General features: G+C 37.0%; 3 protein-coding genes across 3 annotated transcripts; 1 reads left to right on the top strand and 2 right to left on the bottom strand.

Annotated features, from left to right (window-relative positions):
* Positions 1–8,711: 8,711 nt before the first annotated feature.
* Positions 8,712–9,173, top strand: LOC121743861 (14 kDa proline-rich protein DC2.15-like). The gene has a single exon (XM_042137243.1). The coding sequence runs from the start codon at positions 8,730–8,732 to the stop codon at positions 9,090–9,092; it is 363 nt and encodes a 120-aa protein (XP_041993177.1). The 5' UTR covers positions 8,712–8,729; the 3' UTR covers positions 9,093–9,173.
* A 5,604-nt stretch (positions 9,174–14,777) lies between these two features.
* LOC121745977 (cation/H(+) antiporter 15-like) lies at positions 14,778–17,374 on the bottom strand. Its single transcript, XM_042139924.1, has 3 exons — positions 17,165–17,374; positions 16,087–17,082; positions 14,778–16,019 (listed from the first exon to the last, which is right to left on the bottom strand). The coding sequence occupies exons 1-3, from the start codon at positions 17,372–17,374 to the stop codon at positions 14,778–14,780; spliced, it is 2,448 nt and encodes an 815-aa protein (XP_041995858.1).
* Positions 17,375–19,304: 1,930 nt separating this feature from the next.
* LOC121743903 (36.4 kDa proline-rich protein-like) lies at positions 19,305–20,201 on the bottom strand. Its single transcript, XM_042137289.1, has one exon. The coding sequence runs from the start codon at positions 20,186–20,188 to the stop codon at positions 19,508–19,510; it is 681 nt and encodes a 226-aa protein (XP_041993223.1). The 5' UTR covers positions 20,189–20,201; the 3' UTR covers positions 19,305–19,507.
* Between the last annotated feature and the right edge of the window lie 5,986 nt (positions 20,202–26,187).

Here is a 26,187-nt window from a genome sequence, read left to right as displayed (position 1 = left end):
TGTCCTTTCTTCATGCACAACTTTCCCGGAGCTGGCCGCTACTGACTTAGCGGTCGTTGGGCGCCATCGGTCGCTGGCTGTGTTGCAGCGGACTGCTAGACATGCAGAACAGCTCCAAATTTCCAACTTCGCGTTTTGACTCCCTTTTTAGGCTCAAATATGCACATTTCTCACAAAACATGCCAAAATACCAAAATAGACAAATTATGCAAATAATGGACATGTAATGCAACTTTTACATACAAAACGGACCAAATAATGGCCTTAAAAAGTGCAAAATCTGAGCGTATCAACTCCCCCAAACTTACATTTTTGTTTGTCCTCGAACAAAGCATAGAAGATACAAGAATAGACGCATAGAATGGACAAGGACTAGACGTCATAATTGCCTCAAAGTATGGAATAACTTGATCAAGCATGTATTAGCGCAATCAAATCAAGCAAGGCTTATTAGTGCACTTTCATTACTAACTCGTGGAACACCTTGAATTCATGCACTCATATGTGGCAAACTTCCAAAGATGGGAATTGTTCTCTCACTCTCAAAGTGTATAAGGTAAAGTATTTAAGCACTCAAATCATGCATCATGCAAAGTTACCATAGGCTTGCTCAAAGTCTAATAATCCCTCCTCCACTAGATGTGATTAAACATCAAAAGTCCGAAAGATCTTTATTTTTTGTTATAATGTAGGCTCTTTGGTAGGTGAGGAATATTTGAATAAAAAGTGGATAAAATAAAACTCCCAAGTAGGGGTGAGCAAAAAAACCGGAAACTGAATATCCGAACCGAATCAAACCGAAATTTTGAAATTCGGTTCGGTTTTTCAGTTTTTCGGTTCGGTTCGGTTTTAAAAATAAAAAAATTTCAGTTTTTCGGTTCGGTTCGGTTCGGGCGAAGAAAAAAACTGAAAAAACCGAAAAACCGAATTATATATATATTCTATTAATTTAATATATTATATTATATATAATATATATATTCTTTTAATATATTCTACTATATAATATATATTACATGTATTATTAATTTTATATTATATATAAATATTCTATTAGTATATATAAAATAAAATAAATACACATATATAAATATATATTTATATTATATTTATTTTTTTTTCAGGTTTTTCGGTTTTTTTTTCGGGTTTTTTCGGTTTTTTTAAGTTCGGTTTTCGGTTTTTCGGTTTCGGTTTTTCGGTTTTTTCGGGTTCGGTTCGGTTTAAATTTTGAACTAAATTTGGTTTTTTCGGTTTTGGTTCGGTTTTGGCAAAAAACCGAACCAAAACCCGAATGCACACCCCTAATCCCAAGTAGAGTAAAATAGACTCTAGTTTCTTATAAACCCAAGACACTTTTAACAATTATTCTCCTTCAACTCACATTCCCAACCCTTTGATTTTCTTTCTTTTCTCCACAACCTTTTTTTTATAACATAGGCATCCTTTCTAGATCAAACACACTTTTGAATTTTCTATTTCACAACTTGCACTTTTCTTCATTTAAGCACACTACTTTTCACTTTCCACAATTTCCCTTTATCTCACCAATTCATTTACAAAAGATCAAATAAAAACTATACTAACCCAAGGAATTGTCCATATTGATTTGGCTTCCAAAGAATAGGCTTAAAGGCTCAAAATTAGCTTCAAAGGGATAAAAGAATTTTTTGAAAAGGGTCAAAATTTTGGATCTAAAAGTAGGTATGAAAAGATAGCCTAACATCCTCCTTAATCAACTTACACACTATGTAAACTTAGGCAGACGAGGAGCAAGTTCTAGAAACATGTACATGAATGCAGATAAATCACACATGAAAGAAATTAAGGCTCAAATCTCACAACGGTATAAGCATGATTCAAGGCGAACAAGCAATTCACTAATTATGCACCTTTTCACCAAACCATCAAATCAAAACGTCAAGCCGTACTTAATCAAAGATGAAAGAACTTTATATCATAGGCAACTCGGTCTAATGTGTCTCTAAGCATGCGTGTTTCTAAGTTCTTCATGTTAAGTTCATGACAATGATTCACCTTCGGGAATTTTCAAAAACAAAAACAAACACAAAAACTTAAGCTCACGGTCCACCACTTCATCTCCCCCAAACTTATTTATAACAAAGTGTAAAATAAGTTTGTAGAGTCGGTAGGGACGTGAATAAACTAAAGAAAGCAATAAAGATACCTTGAAATTTTTCGCGTAGAGGTTGGACGAGCGAAAATTCACAGCTGGAACACTGTGAATGGCCAGCGGACCGCTGCGGAAACTCCAACGGTTGCTCGATAGTGTCCAGAGACTTCCTGTGTGTTCCCAGCGGGCCGCTGCGCAAGCATTATTATGGTTTGGTGCTCCTCGCGAGCCTCGGCGAGCCTACGGAAAACTAAAATTAAACTAAAAACAACTTCAAAAACTTAAAGAAGAGATGTTCAAACTCAAAAATAAAAATTGTTTCAAACAAAACAAAATCAAATAAAGATACAAGTGCTCATTTAAAGTCATGAGCTTGACTTCATTCCTGAGGAGGAGCGAAGCGAGCATTGAGGTCTTCGAGAGCGCCAATGAGATAGGTGATGTCGCCACTCATGGTTTGACGCTCCTCGCGAGCCTCGGCGGCCATCCTTTAGAGCTCGGCGATTTGTTAACGTTGATGAACATCTTTTAGCCGTTGCGTCTCCCAAAAGGCTTGCTCCGCTTTCCACCAATCACTTTGTGCCGCCCATCCTTGGCAGTTGAAGGCATTCTCATGTTGTTGCTCCGCCCGTCGATTGTTCCAAGTGTCTCATGGGGGTACCGTGAGGGCACCGTGTCTCTTGCCGAGACTCTCTTCCACATCGCTTTATGCTCATCCGTTGGAAGGCTAACTCCGTAGCTCTTCGCATTTTCGGGCTTGCCCCTTATTGTCATTTTCCTACAAAATAAAACCAATCTCTAAAAAGAGCATTAAACAATAGAGAAACAAGGGTTCCCCCAAACTTTCATTCAACTAAGCTTACATTAAAAACCAACAAAGATGTGCAAGTTTGTATTAAGTATGCATCCTAAATTGTAGCATGTGATCATGTAAAACAAAACCAACAATTTAGAACAACTAAAATCCATCCCCCAACGTGAATTTATCCCACATGCAGAGACTTATCAACATAATCAACACAGCACAACAATCTCTATGACTACACATGTATTGCAATTCATGGAAGTAATAATAGCCTCACAATGCTATGAACATGATTGCAACATATAAACAACTAAGAACAAGAGGGAATTCACCAACAAAAACCAACAATTCACCACCCTATGCAAAATTCAACCATGAAAAATAAGTAGAAACATCATCACACTCATCCCTCATACTAAAACATGCTTTTCAATAGAACAATTCATCAAGAAAGAACAAAATCCATGGAAAAATTCAATCTAAACTCAGCAATTAAACGTATGATTCATACCTTGAATTGGAGAGAATTGGACGGCGAAAGCTTGAATTTAGGAATGGAATGGAAGAATGAGAGTGTGGGTGTGTGAATTTGGTGATATTTTGTAGTTGGGGTCGTGTGCAAAGAAGAATTGGAGAAGATGGTGGAAAGAAGGAGAGAAAACTCACCTTAAATAGGCGAAATCGCGTTACGACCTCTTCCGTGGCGATCGTTATGTTGGGGTTTGGAGCCCCTAGCACAGCGGAAGACTTGTACAAAACAAATAAATCAGACGTATGATCTATTTGACAGATTATGAGATTAATCAATTCACATGTTAACACAGAATTGCATGCTAGAACACAAATAATTCATGCTCATAGAATATAAATCCCAAACATGAATTCTACGGTTTAGAGTTACCGATTTGATTCTCCAAAGAATCGTCGATTGCTCGCACCTTCTCCACGATGATCTTCAATACTAGACCATAGATCTTCTGACTGGTGTCCCGAATTGTATCTCGACATCAGGGTGGGCTGATCTTATCGAAACACTAGGACTCGAATAACGAAGACAGAACTTCTCACGGAGGAGAGCTGAAAATTTCGATCTCCTCTTCTAATTAGAGAGGGACGAATTTTCATTATGAAAATCAACTGTATTTTCTGTCTCCTTTATTCTCCTATTTATATTAAGTTCATATTGGGCTCAGTCAGGGATCTATGGAAGGTTTTGGATATGGGCTCCCCCCAATTAGCTTTTTACTAATTAAATTGAACCCACAATTTAATACAAGCTTATATTGGAATATTACGAGCAGCCACTACAGATGTAATATTGAACTCCCCATCCAAATCCGAAATTATAAGTATTCTGGGTTTCCATTTTGTTTATTATTTATTTCCCGCGCTTAAGATATAAATGTCCATTAATTAATTAAAGTCTGCTATGGACTTAATTAATTAACATCTTATTAATTCCAAGAGTAGACTTAGCAAGAAATACTTATTTATTATTCATAGAGTAATAAAACTCTAACTGGCCAGTTTCCGAATAATAAAACCTTGTTCAAGCTCCTCTTGAGGACATTATCAAACGAGACTCACCTCGCGCACGATTCAACATAATAGCAATCCTAGCACCGCTAGATAATGATCACCACTACCCAATATACCTGGATCGCTGGGTGACGAAAAACCCGCACCTTTGGTAAGTCAATGTAGTAGATATTCAATATCGTATGCTCAATGTTAACGTACATTGATTAAGAAATATATATTTATCAAGACCTCGTCTTTCAGTAGATAGTATAAAGACACGTCTTGCTGTTAGATCCATTCAGTGCTATACCACACCAACGTCATCTTATTTCAATAAGGCTTAGAAATAATTGGACTGACATTGCAACCTTTCACGATAGGTAGCCAAAGTCTATCTAGGTTGTGAAATTCTTCTTTTTCTTTCGCAAAGCATTGCATAGAACCGACTGTAGTTACCTTAAAGTGGACGACGCCCACAACCAGTCTACTAAGCAAAAGACTTAGGCTTCGTTTACTTCTTATGCATTTAAATGTTTATAAAACATCTTATAAACGCACAAGCAAACACAATGTAATAATATACTGATTCTATTCGTGCGAAATGCTCGAATAATACTGAATCGGGTCAAAAGTGAATTGTAAAGTTTTTCCGTACACAAGCAAGATTCTATTCGTGCGAACTCGCTCGAAATATGCTTTTTAGTATACTAAACCTAACACGTTACGCGTTGTGCAGCGACCGCTGCGCGTATTGCAAAAACGATGCATCTCCAAGGGGCCGCTACAGCCCGCACAAAGACCGCTACAGCCCGCCCTAGGACCCGACCTGCTCCTGCATACTGAAAACTCGGCAGCGACCGCTGTGGATTGTACAGCGGTCGCTACGATTAAATTTTTATAGATTTTTCATAAGTGCACAGAAAATGCACGAAAATTAAAGAAAAACAGAAAAAATGAAAATAAAGGGAAAAACAAGTTGGGTTGCCTCCCAACAAGCACCTTTGTTTAAAGTCGTTGGCTCGACTTGGAGTGACCCAACTAGGTGGGCGGATCAATGACTCTAGTGCTGAAAACCGCAAACGGGACCATTTTGTTGCAAATTTTTCTCCACCATTTGTATCTTCTGTACGAGATCTTGATCATGTAGACCTAAAAGGGTTGCAAAATATGGTAAGTCTTGGAGAGAAAGTAGGGCAAATCTGCTCGCCGATTTTTCCCAACATGCCGCTGCACCTTGGCCAGCGGTCGCTGTGGATTGGTCCGAGGCTTCTGTCTCTTGGGCAGCGGTCGCTGCACTTATTTCAGCGGTCGCTGGCCATCATCCCGTAACTCTCTGCACTCGCTGTAGCGGCCGCCATGCATTTCCCAGCGGTCGTTAGGCGTGTCCTTTCTTCATGCACAACTTTCCCGGAGCGGGCCGCTACTGGTTTAACGGTCGTTGGGCGCCAGCGGTCGCTGGCTGTGTTGCATCGGACTGCTGGACATGCAGAACAGCTACAAATTTCCAACTTCACGTTTTGACTCCATTTTTAGGCTCAAATATGCACATTTCTCACAAAACATGTCGAAATGCCAAAATAGACAAATTATGCAAATAATGGACATGTAATGTAACTTTGACATTCAAAACGGACCAAATAATGGCCTTAAAACAGTGCAAAATCCGAGCGTATCAATCATACTCTACATCTTGAAAAAACTCGACCTCGAGTCTACTTCATCTTCTTCAGCTACCTCATCCTCACTACCACCTTGGTATGGAGATATATCAGCAACATTAAATGTAGCTGTCATATTATACTAACCTGGCAGATCCTTCTTATGATATACAAGATCAACATTATATAGAGAAATCTTTGACTTGCCACATATGTAGATACATGTAGTATCAAACTGATAAACAATTTTTTCAAATTAGGTATTTATAAACCAAAATTGTTAGTTATCCTCAATATAATATCATTATATATAAGGATATTGACGCCTAATATCACGAAACTTTTTAAATTTTTTTTTCTCATGAACTTTAACCTTGGCATGTAATATTATGAACTTAAATAGTCATTGAATTCTCACTGATGGCAGAATTTGGCTACATTAAAATGAGATTGATAACAATATTTGCCTTCTATGTGCATTGTAATCACACACTATTATTTTGCAATGATAACCACATCTAATATGATGTGATGTAAAGGTAAGTGAGATGTAGCCAAATTATGTCACCGGCCGGCAAAAATGTAATAACTATTTAAGTTCGTGATAATATATGACAAGATTAAAATTGGTGTAAAAAACAAATGTGTACAATTGATGCTAATATCCCTTATACATTACACATGATAATAGTTAATATTTTCATGAACTTCAGTTTGTGATATTTATATAAATTTTTTTATCCATGAAAAAATGATGTTATACTAACCGTGTAGGTCATAATTAAATAACTTATATTAGTTTAAAAGCATATATAAGATAGTGCTAGCTTAATATGAAGTGGTGTTTACCGTTTTATGAGTAAGTAGAAAAAATTTATGATAGCACGCAAATTTATGTGTATATATTCAATGATTATATAGGTTTTAACGTTTTATCTGTAAGTGGAAAAATTTTTATGACTGTCTATATTAATGTATTTATGTGTATATATGTGGCAAAGATAAAGAGTATGAATTCATGTACGTATGTGTATATTAGTATATATTCCCTTTTTATGATAGAGTAGAAAATAGTACAACAAAAAGTCCGATCCATTTACGTGATCAATATATAGTCTTCTTATCGAATAATTCGATGGTTTATATCTTTTTTAGAACTGCATATGGTAGTATAATATATTCCCTATATATAATAATATAATATGGAAAATATATTATATTGCATGCATACATGACTATTACACTGGAAAATGAAAATAAATCATGAAACAGAAATGAAAGGATAAGAGAGAATTTTATTTTTTGGTTCAACGCATGAAGGGAATTAATTTCTTTGGTTCATTATTTTACGAATTGGTTCGACAAATGAAATTTTTTTTATATAAAATAATAAATACGTTGATGCGAATGTGAACCAGAACTTGGTCTAGTTAGATTCACACATTTAAACCATAGTGGAATCTTGAGTAATTTTAGATAAGACAAATCGACCGATTCAACTGTGAATTGTCGCTTGAGCTAGTTAAAAGGAATTTTAATACTTTTCAAAAAAAATAAAATTGTACTTGTTGAGATTTAAACCATTCATTTATGGAGTATAAAACGTCGAATTTTTAATAATACTTGCTTATAATTCTTTTTTTATTCTAATTCTTTTTTTATTATATTCTTTATAAGTACTTTGGGTTTGACAGAGGTTTTAATGCAAAATTGGTAAAGTAAGGAAAAGATTGAAAGAAAAAGTAAATATAATATTGTTAGTAGAGAATAGGCCCCGTCTCATTAGAGAGAAATGGGTTTTCAAAATTAGAAAGTGCATATTCTTGTGCGGACTAAAAAGGAAAGAGTGCATATTCTTGTGGGACGGAGGGAGTAATAATTAGTTAATTTTAATCATTAGTATCCATCTAATTAATTATATTTTATTATTTATTAAATTTTAATATTTTTTATAATATATATGGAATTATGTAAATGTTTTTTTTATAATCTATATTTAATCATTTATTAAATTTTGTTATTTCTTATATATATGGAGATGTTACCGGTTAGTCATTGATTATAATCGATAATGAGTGTTTAAATCGGTTGGATTGGTTGAACCGCCGATTTTCTTACCCTGATTTTTAAAATGTTTCTAATACCAAATGCATGTATTTGTAAATATAGTCCAACCAACACTTTTGTGTAACGCTTTATCCATAATTAGCAATTGATGAGATATAATAGAATTCGTATTGACTCATTCCTATGATCCCAATGTATGCACCCATAAATATACTAGACAAACTACTCAATGATGGTTAACACATTTATTTTCTTTAAACGAATCAATGCTGGCCAACTCTTACTTCACGGGATCAATGAACATAATTAACGCCACATAATTCATTAGGTATAATTTGTTCCTATACTTAATAAATCATGAGACGTCATCCTCAAATTAACATGCATCCAAAATCATCACACAATATATGGAACCCTCATTCAATTCTAAACAAATTCTTTAACTTCAAGCAATCAAGAATCCACCTTTTCCTCTCTATAAAAACCCTAATCCCTTCATTAAAAATTCATGCACAAAAAAAAACTCTTACAAAAAAATCTAGCAAAAATGGCCACTAAGAGAAACACTTCACTTGCTCTATTCCTTTCACTCAACCTAATCTTCTTCACGTTGGCCGCTTCTTGGACTCCGCCGAGCCCTAAACCGAGCGCCTCGTGCCCTAGAGATGCCCTAAAACTCGGCATCTGCGCCGACCTGCTAGGCAGCCTTCTCAACTTGACAATTGGGATGCCTCCGACAATGCCATGCTGCAGCCTCATCGAGGGGCTGGTCGACCTTGAGGCTGCGGTCTGCCTTTGCACCGCGATTCGGGCTAACATTTTGGGGATTAACCTTAATGTCCCACTCTCTCTCAGCTTGCTCCTCAATGTGTGCAACAAGAATGTGCCCAAGGACTTCGTCTGTGCTTAGTTGTTTTAATATTATTGTGCTTGTGTGACATGTCTTCAATAAAAGTAATTAATGTGTAATGGGATTTATTGGCTTTCTTAATCGAAAGTTAGTGTTAACACAAACGAATCATCTTAAACGTCAATTATTAATTTTTGAGTTCGTGAAATTAGACTATCATTCTCGATTAATTACTATGCAAATACATATACTAGCATCTAATTTACATATTTTGACTGAAAATTTATTGTAAATATTAATTTAATTTTAGAATTAAACTCAATTACGGTGTGTGTAATAGTTTTTGACTTAGATGAGAACGATATGTTTGCAATTAATTTCGTTTTATATTTAAACGGTCAGATTCATATCACATACATACTAGTACAATGTTTTACTATAAATACCCAGTAAATTCAAATGCCTATTTCCTACGTTTTTATAGGTAGAAAATTAATTCTAGTGTCAGTTCTCATGACTGTCGTCCTTAATAGCTAAATTGTTAGGCAAGTGGTTTAAGCTTGGAAATAGGCATTTGAATTTACTTGGTATTTATAGTACCATTTCTTTAAACATTGTACTAGTTACATGATGATTAGTGATAACATACAGCCAGTTCCCTAGCTCACATGCAAAGTTAATGGATAACAAGAGATAAATAAAAAAGAAATGTGGATGTTGGTAAATGAAAGAAAAACAAATATAATAATATCTCATATTATTGGTACTTCAGGATCGATAGTAACAATACGCACGAAAGGAATTATATTCTATTTGACAAGAGTGTACGAAACACCAAATGCACGACACGATGGTGTTCCTTCGTAATATTCTTAATATGCAATTCTCCTACAGGGATATAGTACATCATAACTTCGTTTCGCTTAAGAAGATTATGGTATTCCTTCGTACTAATTAAATCGTGAGATTTAATTACCTTGAGACTTATTATATTGAGATATTTAATTACATGGAACTTAATTAAATCGGGAGTTTTAATTCCAAGCTTTAATTGTATATGAAGATTTAATTACAAAAAATTAATTGATCGGAAAACTAATTAGATAATTAATTTTAAAAATTTAATTACAAAGAAAATTAATTAATCGATAATTAATTATTTAATTAAATTTTGAGTTTTGATAACAAGAAATTATTTAATTGGAAGATTAAATACTGAATTGAATTCGAAGAATTGAATACAAAGGAATAGGATCGACCTTACATCTTTAATTATATCGAAAGTTAATTAAAAAAACTAATTAATTGAAAGATTAATTATCTATTTAAATATACAGATTTCATCACAGAGAATTAATTATCTAATAAAATTCAGAGATTTAATCATAAATATATTAATTATTTAGCAGATTAATTGCATACTTAATTCCAAAAATTGAACTATAATAGAATTACTTAATCGAGACCCACAGTCAAACTATATTAATTCTACCAATAAAATTTAGAAAGCCCACGACTAATTAAAAGAGAATGGCCCGATTATCAAATGATTCCAATCGACCCAAATAAGTTTAGCGGCCCAATAAATTAAAGAGACGACGCAAAGAAAATAAAATCCACCCATATAAAGAAACAAGTCGGCCCATAGAACTAGACACTTGATTGTAAACCCAGTGTTCTCATCTTCAATGATCTATCTAGATTCTAGACCATTTTAATCTGCTAAACAACGGTAAATGAAACATTTTTTTTTATTGTTCTATTAAAAATGAAATATTTTTTAAAATTAATCAACTCTATATTTACATTTTCATCTCTCTTACTTTACTCTCTATTCATTAACTCACAAAACAACATTACATAAAATCTCGTGCCGATTCCTAAATATTTTATATATAATGAGATGGAAGGAATATCTAATTTATATTTTCATGTAGCTAATAAATCGTTGCAGGGTATCTTTTTCAATTAGAAAATTATTATCTTGATCACATAGTCTCTTCGAGAGCCTTCATTCCGTGTTAATTGAGTTATTTTTCTATTTTGGAAAGTTCTGACATAATTGAGTCATTCCTATTTTTGGCAAAAAGTAATTCCTTTTCTTACTTTATTCTCTCTTCATATCTCTTATTTTATTCTTTCTTACTTTATAAAATATTATTCCCTCTATTCTATAATAATGGAGTTATTTTGACATTATTGTACTTTCCATAGTAGTGTAGTCATTTTCCCTTTTCGCAAAAGTCAACACATTTTTTCTCACTTACTTTACTATATTTTACTTTATTATCTCTTCATCTTTCTACCTTTTTCATTTCTTACTTTATTCTTTATTTATTAACTCACTTAACACAATTTTTTCTTAAGTTGCATTTCAAAAAGCAACGCCTCCACTATTATGGAACAGATGGAGTAGTATGTGAGAAACAACATCCCCTGTTGTGCTTCTCTCCAGTGCAGGGGGATCTAAACCCTTCAGCAATAGCAATCTACTTCCTCCGTCCCATTAGAAATGAAATATTTGGTTTTCGGCATGTAATTTTATGTAGTACTCCCTCCGTTCCGTTTCGTTCATTTCCATAGTAGTAGAGTTATTTTGTCATCATTTCCATTTTTAGTAAAAGTCAACATATTTCTTCTCACTTACTTTTCCATCTCTCTTAATTTCTTATCTCTACTTTTCTCTCCCTCATACTTTATTTTCTTTTTATTTAATACACATTTTCCTTAATCTCCGTGGCGAAAAGAAATGCTCCCACTATAATGGAACGGAGAGAGTATTGTTTTGTGACTTACTGTGGAGATAAGAGCGATGAAAAAGTAGCGATGACGTTGTTTTCATTTTTTATGTGACAACCAAGAAAAATGTTTCATTTTTAATAAGATCTAGAAAGTATAATCATTATCAGCTGGACTAGAACCACACTAATAAACAATTTACCTCACAAATTCAACAATTTCGTAAAACTCATACTAGCTACTATTTAATGGGACCGAATGGAACGGCACATAACGTTGTCCAGATGAAATAGACTGTGATTTCTGACTCTGGTTTCATAGCAGATCATTCTATTACTCAAAAGTCACAACATAATATCATAATCCAAAAATTATCCTCGTTCTTGTTCGGTGCAGCTTAGTATCTTGGTCTCTAAACTCATGAGCTTTGGTCATATTTTGGTATTTTCCACGAACTTTAAAATTGATTTAAAATATCGCAAACTTTACATTTTATTTGTTATTTCCCATGGCAGCCCAATTGAGATATCTTCGGCAAAAATCTTATTATAAGTGAGCAACCGTGAAATATTTATGATAATTTATACTCCCTCCATCCACGAAAAATAGGACACACTGTGAATGACACGAGTTTTAATGTGGAATTGGTAAAGTAAGAGAGAAGGGAAAAAAGTAAGAGAGAAGGGAAAAAAGTAAGAGAGAAATAGTATTAGTAGAATGTGGGGTCTATATTATTAGTTAGAGAGAAGGGGAAAAAGTAAGAGAGACATTGTTGAAAACTTTCGTTTTTTAAATGTGTTCTATTTTTCGTGGACAATCAAAATTGGCAAATGTGCTCTATTTTTTGTTAACGGAGGGAGTATTATATTTTAAGTTCATAAGGCCATCTGCAACGCTGTCTCTTATCCGTCCATTAACCGTCCCTTAAATTACTATTCATGGGCCCCACTATACTTTTTTACTCCATCTCTTAACTAAGGGACGGAACCTGCAACCCTCCATCTCTTATCCGTCCCTTAACCGTCTCTTAAATTACTATTCATTCAATTTCATTTTTTTATTTTTATTTCCAACCAAATTCAATTAATAAAAACACACTTCATTAAATAAAATAAAATTACAACATAAAATAAAAATACAACTTAAAATTCAAAAAAACAAAAAAAACATATAATTAAAATTCTAAAAAAATAAAAATTACATAATTTAAAATACAATTTTATAGAAAATAAAAAAAAACTACTCCACCTGCGAATCATCCCCCGAAGGCGGTGGAGGTGCACTAAAGCCACCTGGAGGCGGAATACCAAGTTGTCTTGCCATAAATTTAATTCTGGTAAGATAGGCTTGGTATTGGGGAGGCGTCATGCGGGAAGTGTCCGCCATTGTGGCGGTCATGTACATGGACAGTAGGGAGTTCGAGGGTGCCCCCGAGCCCGAGCCCGCCTGGCTTGATTCGGCTCGGCCCCTCCTCCCTGTAGCCGCCTTCGCCGGCATCGTCTGCCGTGCCCTCAACCTCCTGCGAGGCAAACTCTTGTGCGACGCTGCCCGAACCGCCTTCACTAGACGAGTATTGGCCACCCACCGTGTGCTTCATGCACTTCGAGGTCGAGCCCGAGCTGGACCGGACACCGCCGGCCCACCTTTCCTCGTCTTTGACGACCTCCCAAACATTGACATGTTTGAATTGTTTGCCGGTGTCGTCGAAGTAGACTCGCAAAGCCGACCTCAAAATGTCGGTTCTCGTGGCTCCGCTTTGGTAATGAGCCGCTTCACTCTTGTAGATGGCGCATAATTTTTTGATCTCTCTGTCGACTCGGTCAAAGTGAGCGCGGAGCATCTTAAATGTGCAGCGCCGGACCCCTTCGGCTTAATCTCGTGGTAGGCCTCGGTGACCTTTTCCCAAAAGCACTTCCGGGATTGTTGATACCCGATGATGGGATCGTACGAGACGCTGATCCAAGCTTTGTACACCGCCAGCGTTTCTTTGGGGCTGTACGGATGCCGGCCTAGATCCTCCTCCTCCTCCTCCGTCTCCGCCTCCGCCCCTGGAGCTTCCACCGCCTCACCCTTCCTCCGGAGTGGGTTCAACGGAATAATCCTCCCGAATCTGGGATAATCCCTGCGAATACCTCGGGGTGGAGGGACGGGCATATGCATCCACATCAAAATGGGGTGGTTGGTAATCCCCCGGCATCGAAAAATCCTGGGTGCCCGGCGTCGACGAACCAGAACCACCACCCAGGACATTGTACATGCCCCCCAGTCGTCGAACGTGTTGATGTCGAACCTGCCGGAGCGGCTTCCGCCAAAGTTTCCGTCGCCGGACATTTTGTGATGAGAGGTTAGATGAAAATTGGAGAGGAAATGGAGATGATTTGAGAAAAATAGATGTGTATTTGTGTGTGAAATAAGGATGAATTAAGAGTATTGATAGAGTAAAAAAAAAGAAAAAATAGTAATATTAACGGTAATATTACCGTTTTTCATTTTTTTTAATTCGAATGTTTCAAAAAATGATTTATTGCGTCAGCGTGACGATGCCCACTCGCGGGCCGGCGAGTGGACGTCAAGCATGGCGCCGGAGTGCGCCACATCGCGCTGGCGCGTGGCGAGACGTCTCGCCATCCGTCTCGGCGGGACGGAACGCTCGGCGGGCTGGGGACGAGACGGGGCGCTGCAACGTGTCACGCCGCAGTCTCGTCCCGGCGTGACGGATTACGGGCCACCCGCGTGATGCGTTGCGGGTGGCATAACAAGTAGGATAAAAAGTTACGTAGAAAATCACGTTGATTCAGTAGTCCCAAGTAGGATTAAAAAATGCACGGAAATTGGTTGTATGATGATTGTTCTGTCATGAGAAATAACAAATAAATTGTAAAATTTGTGATATTTTAGACTAATTTTAAAATTTAACTAAAGTTCATGATTTTAGAGACAAATTTCTAGTGGAGCTAATTATACAACAAATCAATAAAACAATTCATCCCGCATAAGAGAGAGCCATCACGGTTGTGTAAGACCCCGCGGCGACGTCCGCCGCACCAAATCAAACGGTCGGTCAGGCAGCTGCTGACTAGGACTATCCGGTGTACCCGCCTCCGCCGTCTCCCCTAACACCTCCGCCCCCACATACTGCTGCACCACCAACACCGAACACGTCGCTGCGAAATCCGCCGACGCCAGCAAATCCCCAATCCCTCCAATCTCCGGGCACTCGCTCCAATCCGTCAGCCCCGCCGTCAGCGGCGACGTGTACCCCTCCCCCCTCCCCACTATAAATAAATCATAAATCGCATCCATCGACCTTATCGTCGCCACCGTCTCCTGTCCATTGTTCACGAATTTCTCCTTGTATACAATCGAGGCATCCCCCGACGCCCTCGCTCTAATCTGGCTAATAATCTCTGCATCCATCTCTTTGTCCCTATCCTCCTCCTCCTCCTTCTCCTCCTCGTGCCCGGTTTCCCCGGGCAGGAAGCGCACTACTGTGAGGTTTATCCCCGGGTGCTCTGACATCCTCCATGCATACGCCAGCGCCTCCCTGCCATCTGGCCCACCGAAGAACAGCACAGCGACGTGATGTCCGGTGTGGTTAACGGACAGCCTGGTCGACCCGGTTAGCCCGCGGTCGACCAGGATCCCGACAGAGCAGGGGGCGTTGGCGAGTACGTTCTGGTTGATGGTCCGGAGAGCTGGGTTGGCAGTCTCCAGCCCTCCGTCGACCGTTATTTGTTTGTGGAAGGGGATGATGATGAAGGCAACGCGCTTGTCCTCGGCCACCTGGCAGATGTCCTCGTTCATTGTGGAGTAAGGGGAGATTGCAGTTAATGGATTGATGGAGATGAAGCCGATGTTTTGTTGGAAGTTTTCGAAGGCGTGGATGATGTGGTCGGACTGGGTCCGGTGGACGGAGGATCGGGAGGATTTTTGGCCGTTGTGGACGATGAGCATGGCGGAGGAGCGGCCGGTGAGCTCGACTAGGTGGAGGACGTACGTGCACATCGGGGACTTCTTGGTCGGGTGGGAAGCTTCGAGAAGATTGATTATGGTCGGGACGTTTTTCGGAGTGTGCACGCAAACGAGGACCCGAAACTCGTCGTCCTGTTTGGTTTGTTGGATTGTCCGCCTCTTGTACGGTGCGAATTTCTTGGCGGGTTTGTATACAGTTGTTACGATTGGACTGATGATTGAAGTCATGACGGTTGCCACGATCACCATAAGTGCGAACGCTTCGTCGTCCAGAACCTGGACATGGCAAAACATGATAAGAACACATATTTTTAGTATAGAAGCTATAATTAATTAACAATACCTTCTGATCTTTTCCAACGTTGAGCACGATCATCTCGATGAGGCCTTTGGCGTTCATGAGCAGACCAAGTGTGAGGCCGTCGTCGAATGGGATCTTATAGTAGATAGTGACGAGAAGCGTGCCTGCGACTTTACCCGCACAAGCAAGGACGATAACCGCAGCTAGAATAGCCCACGTACTGAAATCTTTTATAGAAGAGACGTCGGTTTTGAGGCCGCTGATGGCGAAAAACAGAGGTAAAAGAAGTCCGGTAAAGAAATCCTCCATCCTTTCTATCAGAGTTATACCGAAAGGGCCATTTGGGATGACTAACCCAAACACAAAAGCTCCAAAAACAGAGTGTGTGCCAAGGGCATCCGTGATGAAAGCCGAGATCATCACTCCGGTCAGTATAAGACAGATGTATACCTCATTCACGGATTCGCCCTCGGGCGTCCTCTGTATCACCCATGAGATGACAGGCCTCACAACATACACACAAAAAACCACAAACACCAAACTCGAAAGAATAACCCACAGTGAAGTCAGAGACGTGTCCTGGTTCGCAGCCAAAGCAATGGCAACGGCTAGCAGAACCCAAGCACACATGTCGTTTATGAGAGCGGATGACATGGCCAGCCTCCCCATATCCGAGTTCAGAAGCTTAAGCTCTGCGAGGATACGAGCGAGGACAGAGAAAGAGGTGACAGACAAGGAGACTCCAAGAAAGAGTATCAACGTCCCTAGCCTCACAAATCCGGACTTCTCATGCAGGACGAAGGCGAAGAACACTCCTATCAGAAAAGGGAGGATCATGCCTGCAATCGCGATCACCACAGCCTTCTTCCCGGTGCGTTTTATCAAGGTGATGTCCATTTCCACTCCAACCAAGAAGAGGAAGTAGAGAAGCCCGACATTTGCGATGGTTTCGAGAACCAACACGCTCCTTAGGGGGAAAATCGTGCTCGCGAACTTCTTGTTCCTTCCCAGCACGGACGGCCCCAAGATTATCCCGCCCTTCACAAACAAGTAGTACTAAACAGAATAAATTAAATACTTCCTCTTTTCCATAAAAACATCGGTTTGCCGCATAACTTACAAGAATTTCGGAGATGACATGGGGCTGTCGGAGGGGCTTGAGGGCGAAGACGAGGATACGGGTGGTGACAACGACGAGGGTTAGCTGCAAGACGAAGAGGGGCAGGGAATAGTCGAGAGGGTTATCGCCTTGCCAAATCCCGTTGGTTGTGATCATCGTTGGAGCATAGCATACTATCACCCCCTCCGTTTGGTTCGCAGACTCAGCCATTTTTCATACCTTTCGAACTTTTGTATATGTATAATTCTAATGTTTTGTCTCTTGTCTCAAACCATCAATGTTCATCATTGTTGCTGCAAAAGCTAACCATTGTAAATTATTCAAGAAAACAACGAAAACGGCATCTGTTGTCGTCATTTTGGTGTTCGTTATTTTGCTTGGGGAAATTGTGTATTCTTTTGAGCGGTTGGCCGCTGCATGAGGATTTTTTACATAGTTTCTACATTTTAATAGAATTTTCTATATTTGGAAAGGTGGTATGTAATGGATAATTTTTTATTGAATTTCTGCCAGATATTTTTTTTGATGTTTTGAATTATAACAATGGAAAAAGAGAGTTTATGTTTATGATGTAGTGTCGATAAGTAAGATTGGACTGTGATTTCAATAAGGATAAGAGTATCTATATGTTAGTACAGTCCCCCTGTAATGAAACAATGAGAATGCCTTTGTTGTTTTTAATGAACTGTTCATTCTTAATATATTGTATTACTCCCTCTGTCCACGAATAGGAATCTCATTTCTTTCTGGCACGAGTTTTAAGAAAATATTAAAAAAAAACAGGACTCATATTCGCGAACAAATGAATGATATTAACTTTGATAAAGATTACATACGAGAATGTATATTTTACTATAGTAAAATGGTAGATTTTTACCGGCATTAGTTAAGGGTGTTTAATTGAATTTATTTTAAAGACCTTATAGTAAATTTCCAAAACTTAGGAATCAGCGGGGTAGTTAGAATCGTCAGAATAAATAAATCAGTGGTGTAGAGCCACAACTTGGAATGGTGGGCAATTTCCATACCTCGAGTTGTACCATTAGCACTAGAAAATCACCCAATTTCCCCCAACAATCTTTTTAAGAAAAACATGGGAAAAAGAGTTAAAAAAAGTAATTAATTAAAGAATATAGTCTAATCACATACGTTTTCTCTATAAAAATTTAATGGTCATATCCATAGTGTTATCTTTTTATCCTAAATGGAAATATATTTTGGTTCAGAATTAACATTTCAGTCTAAACTTAATGACCAACCGTGGTTTGACCAAATTAACGACTTAATCATGAATCTTGTTAGCAAGATTAACCTAAATTAATATTAAATATTAATATATATTACATCCGTCCCGCATTAACTGTCATATTTGCTTTTCGACACTTGTTTTATAAAAATGATAATAAATAGTTAAAGTGGAAAAATAGTAATGTAAGAGAGAGAGTAATGTAAAGAAGACTCTTCTCTACCTTATTCTTCCTCTTATTTTACTATTTATCGACTTTAACTATTTATTATCATTTTTATAAAACGAGTGCCGAAAAGCAATTGTGACAGTTAATGCGGAACGGAGGTAGTAATATTTTATTACCTATAATAAAAAAATATTGAGTACAGTACGTGTTTATTTCCAACCTTGAAATTTCGGTAATAAAAAAATTATATGATCGGTGCTTAGCACAAATATTTAAGGTAACAGATTATTTTAAAATCACATACTCCCTCCCCACCGTTTTGAAAAATTTGTCACCTTTAATTTTTTTTACCATTTTTGGTAACGAATCTCACATCCTACTACCTCATTCTCACTCACATTTTATTATAAAACTAGTATATAAAAGTAGACCATGCTATGAACTTTTCAACCCATTTTCTATTACATTTCTTAAAACATTTGTCAAGTAAAATTGTGACAAATTATTAGAGATGGAGGGATTACATTTGTACCCGTTTCCATCCCTTCATCACATATCGATGGCTATCTAGAATAAAATAAATAAATAATCAATAACACGAAGATTATCTTAATATAAAAGCTAATACAAGCAATAATAATATCGCAAAGATCACATACTTAGTCTAGAGAAATCCAAGTAATGATAAAAAAAAGCTTTAGAAAACTTGAAAACTAAACAGCAAATTAATAAAAGTAGTAGTTATATATAATAACACAAAGATCACAAACATTTAGTCTAGCAAAACACAAGTAGTACTCCTAACACAAAACATTTTAGAAAATTAGGAAACTAATGAGCAAATTAATTATTACAAAACCCCAAACTCCGATCCGATGCATGTAGCAAGAACCAACAAGCACGGCCGCCATGGAACATAGAAAAACTCTTAGAGAGGTGGGCACACAAACCCCGGCGGTGGCGTAAGGCCGCACGTGGCCAGCAGCTGCAGCGCCAAGGGAAGGAAAATGTTGAGATTGAGAAGCTTAAGCCTTATTGTTGTGCACAAACAAACGGCGGCTTCGAGCTCTAGGAGGCCTTGTAGCACCGGGCAGCATATGTTCTCCACCGGGTTTCCTATCCCCACGTGGACCAACCCTCCCAGTACGTCGAGGCACAGCCCTAGCTTCAGCGCGTCTATGGGGCACGTGGCTGCTGGTGGTGGGCCCGGTTTCCCTCCTCCGGGTGGGGTGTAGGGAGGGTAAGGAGAGGCAGGGGGCGGTTTGGTCACCGGAGGTGGCATGATTATCGGGGGAGAGATGACGGGAGGTGGCATGATTATTGGTGGCACGATGACTGGCGGGTGGACTACCGGGGGGGCGTGGTGGGGTGGTTGGGGAGGGTGGTGTTTGGGAGGGGAAGGTGGGTGGGGGTGGTGTTTTGGAGGGGAGGGTGGGTGAGGGTGGTGTTTGGGAGGGGAGGGTGGGTGGTGGTGGGCTGGGGGGGAGGGGCGGCCGCCGTAGGGAGGGTAAGGTGGTGGGCAGTTTTGTTGCCAAGAGAAGGCTGGTGGCAATGTGATTAGCATGAAAACCATGAAGATGTACAACATGGCTAGAGGCTTTGGATCCATGGGTTGGGTTAGGGTTTTTGAGTTTGTGAGTTTAGGGTTTGTTTCATACATGATTTTATAGTTCAATTTTGGGGCAACCCGTGAATGATATGCTGTACACCAATTAATGCAACAACTTTCTAGTAGTATTATTTTATAATATATAGTATATGATGTTGTGTGGAACAATTAAATCAATTAGTAAAAGTTAGAGGAAGACATAGCTACCTACAAAAACACTGTTATGGGGAGTCGTTTGTACTATAATTGATGAAATCCTATTGGAGTAAACATGTATTATATTAAAGAGTAACATATACTTATATTATTATTTGGCACTGATAAAATACAAACTGATCCTCCCTATATATTATAAACTATGATCTAGACTGTTAGATTTCAAGATTTGATGTCAATAGATGATAAATAACATCAGCATCAACAGAAAATGTCAACATAATGTCAATCGGTTGACAATGTTGACATTGTGTAGACATTTTCTGTTGACGTTATTTATCATCTGTTAACATAGTTTAGAGTTTGTACAAATATATCATCCCTATTGTTTTAATGATATTAATAAAGCAATACTAATATGGTTGAAAAGATGAAGATTAAAAATGTGAAGCTTGTCGTGGGGCAAACAATGATTAACCCTTGAAAGAAAAGGAAGTTCGATAATGATGAAGTGAAATGAAGAGTTTGGAAGTTTGTGGAGTTTAGCAATTGCGAAGTTCAATATAAGTCCGTGAAGGGTAGATACATTTAGGGTCGTGCTTTCCTTCTCTATCTTTATCATTTTGGCGGTCCATCGTTTTTATTTTTGGATGAATTCAGAAGACAACTCAAAGATGCTCAGTTTTCACTTGTTGTTATATGATACACACAAAATAATATTTGACTCTTTGAGTAATTGCAGTCATCGTGTAGTTATCAGTATGTTGTCACAACAAACCCAGTGAATAGAATATTGTGGAGAAGAACTTTTTTTTTAATTCAAACTAGTGTTTGATCGGTCCGATTCACGGATTCCTTATATGATTTATTTATTGTCCGTTTTAAGTAAATTATTTTAAATGAAAAACAATTTATAACTTGGTAATACACTAATATTACTAGTATTCAAGTTTAAATAGTCAATATATTGGTTAGAAGCGTAATAGAGAAGTGTAGTAAGGAGCCATGATTTAACTAATTAAGATTAATAGTCATTTAAATATAAAGTTGGACTAAATAGTTGGTCTATCTATATAGAGATGTGTGATCAAATACAAACTCTCTATAATATAAACTATACAAACTGATGTCAACATAGTGTACAAATTATGTCAATGGGGGCTGATGTCAACGGAGTGTACAAATTCTGTCAGCGGGGGGGGGGGGGGGGGGGGGCTGATGTCAATGGAGTGTACAAATTCTGTCAACGGGGGTTGATGTCAACAGGGTGTAAAAATTCTGTCAACGGGGGTGTACAAATTATGATTGTTCGATGTCAACGGAGTGTACAGATTTGTAGGAAATGTTGACATTAGAAAAATCACTTATATTAACCGTTGATTAATTGTATTAAGTGAGTAGGATTAAAGTTTGTATAGTTTGTATTATAGAGGGTTTGTAGTTTATCACACCCATATATATATATATATATATATAGGGATGTATTCATTTCCTTTTTTATCTTTTGTTCTTTGTTCTTTTTAATCTCAGCCCCACGATTTTATCATCCGACGGTTAGATTGGTGTCACGTGTCATTTAATAATGTATATTTTCAGTTGAATAATGCACACCAACTAATAATGCACCATTATAGTGTAATAATGCACACCGACTAATAATGCACCATTATAGTGTAATAATGCAGATCATCTGGACCGTTGATGAATGAGATCTAACCACCCATATTAAGAAGAATAAAGGATCTAAGGGATGAATAGGAGAATAAGGCTCCCCTATATATATATATATATATATATATATATATATATATATATATATATATGAGGAGATGATTAAAGTATAACTAATATTAAGTGTATAACTAGAGAGTAAATCTCAACCACTCATTATCTTAATCGAATGACCAAAATAAGTAAACATTTTTAGTTAATAAAAACTGCATAGGGGTATTTTAGGAAAATCAACTTTAGTTAATAAAAAATGCATATGGATATTTGTTTTGTTGGCATTTGCTTTTGAATTCATGGCGACGGCCACAGTTGGGGGTGGGGCCGGAGAGGATACTGGCGGCGGTGGGGGAGCTGGCAAAGGCGATCGGGACGGAGGGGCTAGTGGCGGGGCAGGTGGTGGACCTCAACTACACCGGTGAAGCAAATGTAGGATTAGACACGTTGGAATTCATACACATTCACAACCGTCGTGAAATAGGAATCGAAATTGAAATCGAAAGAATTTGCAGGTGAGGAATCCAAACCGAAATTGAAATTGAAATCGAAATCGTGATTGAAATCATTGAGAAGAAAGGTTTGTATGGAGTCGAGCCAAGCCAAATCGAATTGAGATGTGTTTTCAACTTCCATGGATTTGTATGGATCTGCAAATGAGGTGTTTGCAAACAGCAGAATCAACGTAGCTATGATCATCAAATTGGACATTATACTGCAACAGAGAAAAGAGAGAGGGGTCAAAGTTCCAGCCTTCCAGCGAAAGAGATGTAGTAGATTAATCAATTAGAAATACTGAGAAATGATTTATGTAGTTACTACGAAATTATTGAGTAATATGGATATATGATTAATGGATTGACATTATACACGTGCATCAGCATCGGTGCCTGCACCACTATATTTTGTTTTTTTATTGTGATGATCTCCCAATATGAATATGTTACGCAAGATTTTAAAATTAATACTCCTATTTTGAAAATATAAAAATAGTATTTGTGAAGCCGTAACTCCGGTGAACTTCAATCAACGATCTGAGTCGACCACTGAATTATGAAGTGTAACTTACTAACTTTGGTGATTTTCAAATTAACCTAAAGCAAATATCACAGAAACATCACTTTAACCATGGAACACATCACTCTAAGCATGTTTTTACTCCACTGATATGAAGTTTCTGTGATCCTTGCTTATAGTGATCTATTTTTTCATATCAGTGAAGTAAAAACATGCTTAGAGTGATGTATTACGTGGTTATAGTAAAGTTTCTATGATATTTGCTTATAGTGATCTATTTTTTTCATATCAGTGAAATATAAATATGTTTAGAGTGATGTGTTCCACGGTTAAGTGATGTTTCTGTGATATATGTGTATAGTGATATATTTTCTTCATATAAGTGAAGTAAAAAAATGCTTAGAGTGATGTTTTCCACGGTTAGAGTGATGTTTCTGTGATATTTTCTTATAGTGATCTATTTTATTCACATCAGTAAAGTAAAAACATGGTTAGAGTGATGTGTTCCACGGATAAGTGATGTTTCTGTGATATTTGCGTATAGTGATCTATTTTCTTCATATCAGTGAAGTAAAAACATGCTTGGAGTGATGTTTTCTACGGTTAAGTGATGTTTCTATGATATATGCGTACAGTGATCTATTTTCTTCATATTAGTGAAGTAAAAACATGCTTAGAGTCATGTGTTCCACGGTTAAGTGATGTTTCTGTGATATATGCGTATTGTGATCTATTTTCTTCATATCAGTGAAGTAAAAACATGCTTAGAGTGATGTTTCTGTGATATATGCGTATAGTGATCTATTTTCTTCATATCAGTGAAGTAAAAACATGCTTAGAGTGATGTGTTCCACAGTTAAGTGATGTTTCTGTGATATATGTGTATAGTGATCTATTTTCTTCATATCAGTGAACTAAAAACATGCTTAGAGTGATGTTTTCCACGGTTAGAGTGATGTTTCTGTGATATTTTCTTATAGTGATCTATTTTGTTCACATCAGTGAAGTAAAAACATGGTTACAGTGATGTGTTCCACGGATAAGTGATGTTTTTGTGATATTTGCGTATAGTGATCTATTTTCTTCATTTCAGTGAAGTAAAAACATGCTTAGAGTGATGTTTTCCACGGTTAAGTGATGTTTCTGTGATATATGCGTATAATGATCTATTTTCTTCATATCAATGAAGTAAAAACATGCTTAGAGTGATGTGTTACATGGTTAAGTGATGTTTCTGTGATATATGCGTATAGTGATCTATTTTCTTCATATCAATGAAGTAAAAACATGCTTAGAGTAATGTTTTCCACGGTTAGAGTGATGTTTTGTGATATATGCGTATAGTGATCTATTTTTTTCATATCAGTGAAATAAAAACATGTTTAGAGTGATGTGTTCCACGGTTAATTGATGTTTCTGTGATATATGTGTATAGTGATATATTTTCTTCATATCAGTGAAGTAAAAAAATGCTTAGAGTGATGTTTTCCACGGTTAGAGTGATGTTTCTGTGATATTTTCTTATAGTGATCTATTTTGTTCACATCAGTAAAGTAAAAACATGGTTAGAGTGATGTGTTCCACGGATAAGTGATGTTTCTGTGATATTTGCGTATAGTGATCTATTTTCTTCATATCAGTGAAGTAAAAACATGCTTAGAGTGATGTTTTCTACGGTTAAGTGATGTTTCTATGATATATGCTACAGTGATCTATTTTCTTCATATTAGTGAAGTAAAAATATGCTTAGAGTGATGTGTTCCACGGTTAAGTGATGTTTCTGTGATATATGCGTATTGTGATCTATTTTCTTCATATCAGTGAAGTAAAAACATGCTTAGAGTGATGTTTCTGTGATATATGCGTATAGTGATCTATTTTCTTCATATCAGTGAAGTAAAAACATGCTTAGAGTGATGTGTTCCACAGTTAAGTGATGTTTCTGTGATATATGTGTATAGTGATCTATTTTCTTCATATCAGTGAAGTAAAAACATGCTTAGAGTGATGTTTTCCACGGTTAGAGTGATGTTTCTGTGATATTTTCTTATAGTGATCTATTTTGTTCACATCAGTGAAGTAAAAACATGGTTATAGTGATGTGTTCCACGGATATGTGATGTTTCTGTGATATTTGCATATAGTAATCTATTTTCTTCATATCAGTGAAGTAAAAACATGCTTAAAGTGATGTTTTCCACGGTTAAGTGATGTTTCTGTGATATATGCGTATAATGATCTATTTTTTTCATATCAATGAAGTAAAAACATGCTTAGAGTGATGTGTTACATGGTTAAGTGATGTTTCTGTGATATATGCGTATAGTGATCTATTTTCTTCATATCAATGAAGTAAAAACATGCTTAGAGTAATGTTTTCCACGGTTAGAGTGATGTTTTTGTGATATATGCATATAGTGATCTATTTTCTTCATATCAGTGAAGTAAAAACATGCTTAGAGTGATGTGTTCCACGGTTAAGTGATGTTTCTGTGATATATGCGTATAGTGATCTATTTTCTTCATATCAGTGAAGTAAAAACATGCTTAGAGTGATGTTTTCCACGGTTATAGTGATGTTTCTGTGATATTTTCTTATAGTGATCTATTTTGTTCACATCAGTGAAGTAAAAACATGCTTAGAGTGATGTTTCTGTGATATATGCGTATAGTGATCTATTTTGTTCACATCAGTGAAGTAAAAACATGCTTAGAGTGATGTTTTCCACGGTTAAGTGATGTTTTTGTGATATATGCGTATATTGATCTATTTTGTTCACATCAGTGAAGTAAAAACATGCTTAGAGTGATGTGTTCCACGGTTAAGTTATGTTTATGTGATATATGCGTATAGTGATCTATTTTGTTCATATTAGTGAAGTAAAAACATGCTTAGAGTGACGTTTTCCACGGTTAAGTGATGTTTCTGTGATATATGCGTATAGTGATCTATTTTGTTTACATCAGTGAAGTAAAAAACATGCTTAGAGTGATGTGTTCCATGGTTAAGTGATGTTTCTGTGATATATGTGTATGAAGTGGTTGAGTCTTCTCGCTCGACTCTAATGTCGAATGACTAGACTCAGGAGTAAGCAAGTATG

This window comes from Salvia splendens, chromosome 8 (assembly GCF_004379255.2).
Source record: "Salvia splendens isolate huo1 chromosome 8, SspV2, whole genome shotgun sequence".
Classification (NCBI taxonomy): domain Eukaryota; kingdom Viridiplantae; phylum Streptophyta; class Magnoliopsida; order Lamiales; family Lamiaceae; genus Salvia; species Salvia splendens.
Note: the sequence above shows the minus strand (reverse complement) of the source record. Positions and strands in the feature narration are given on the sequence as shown.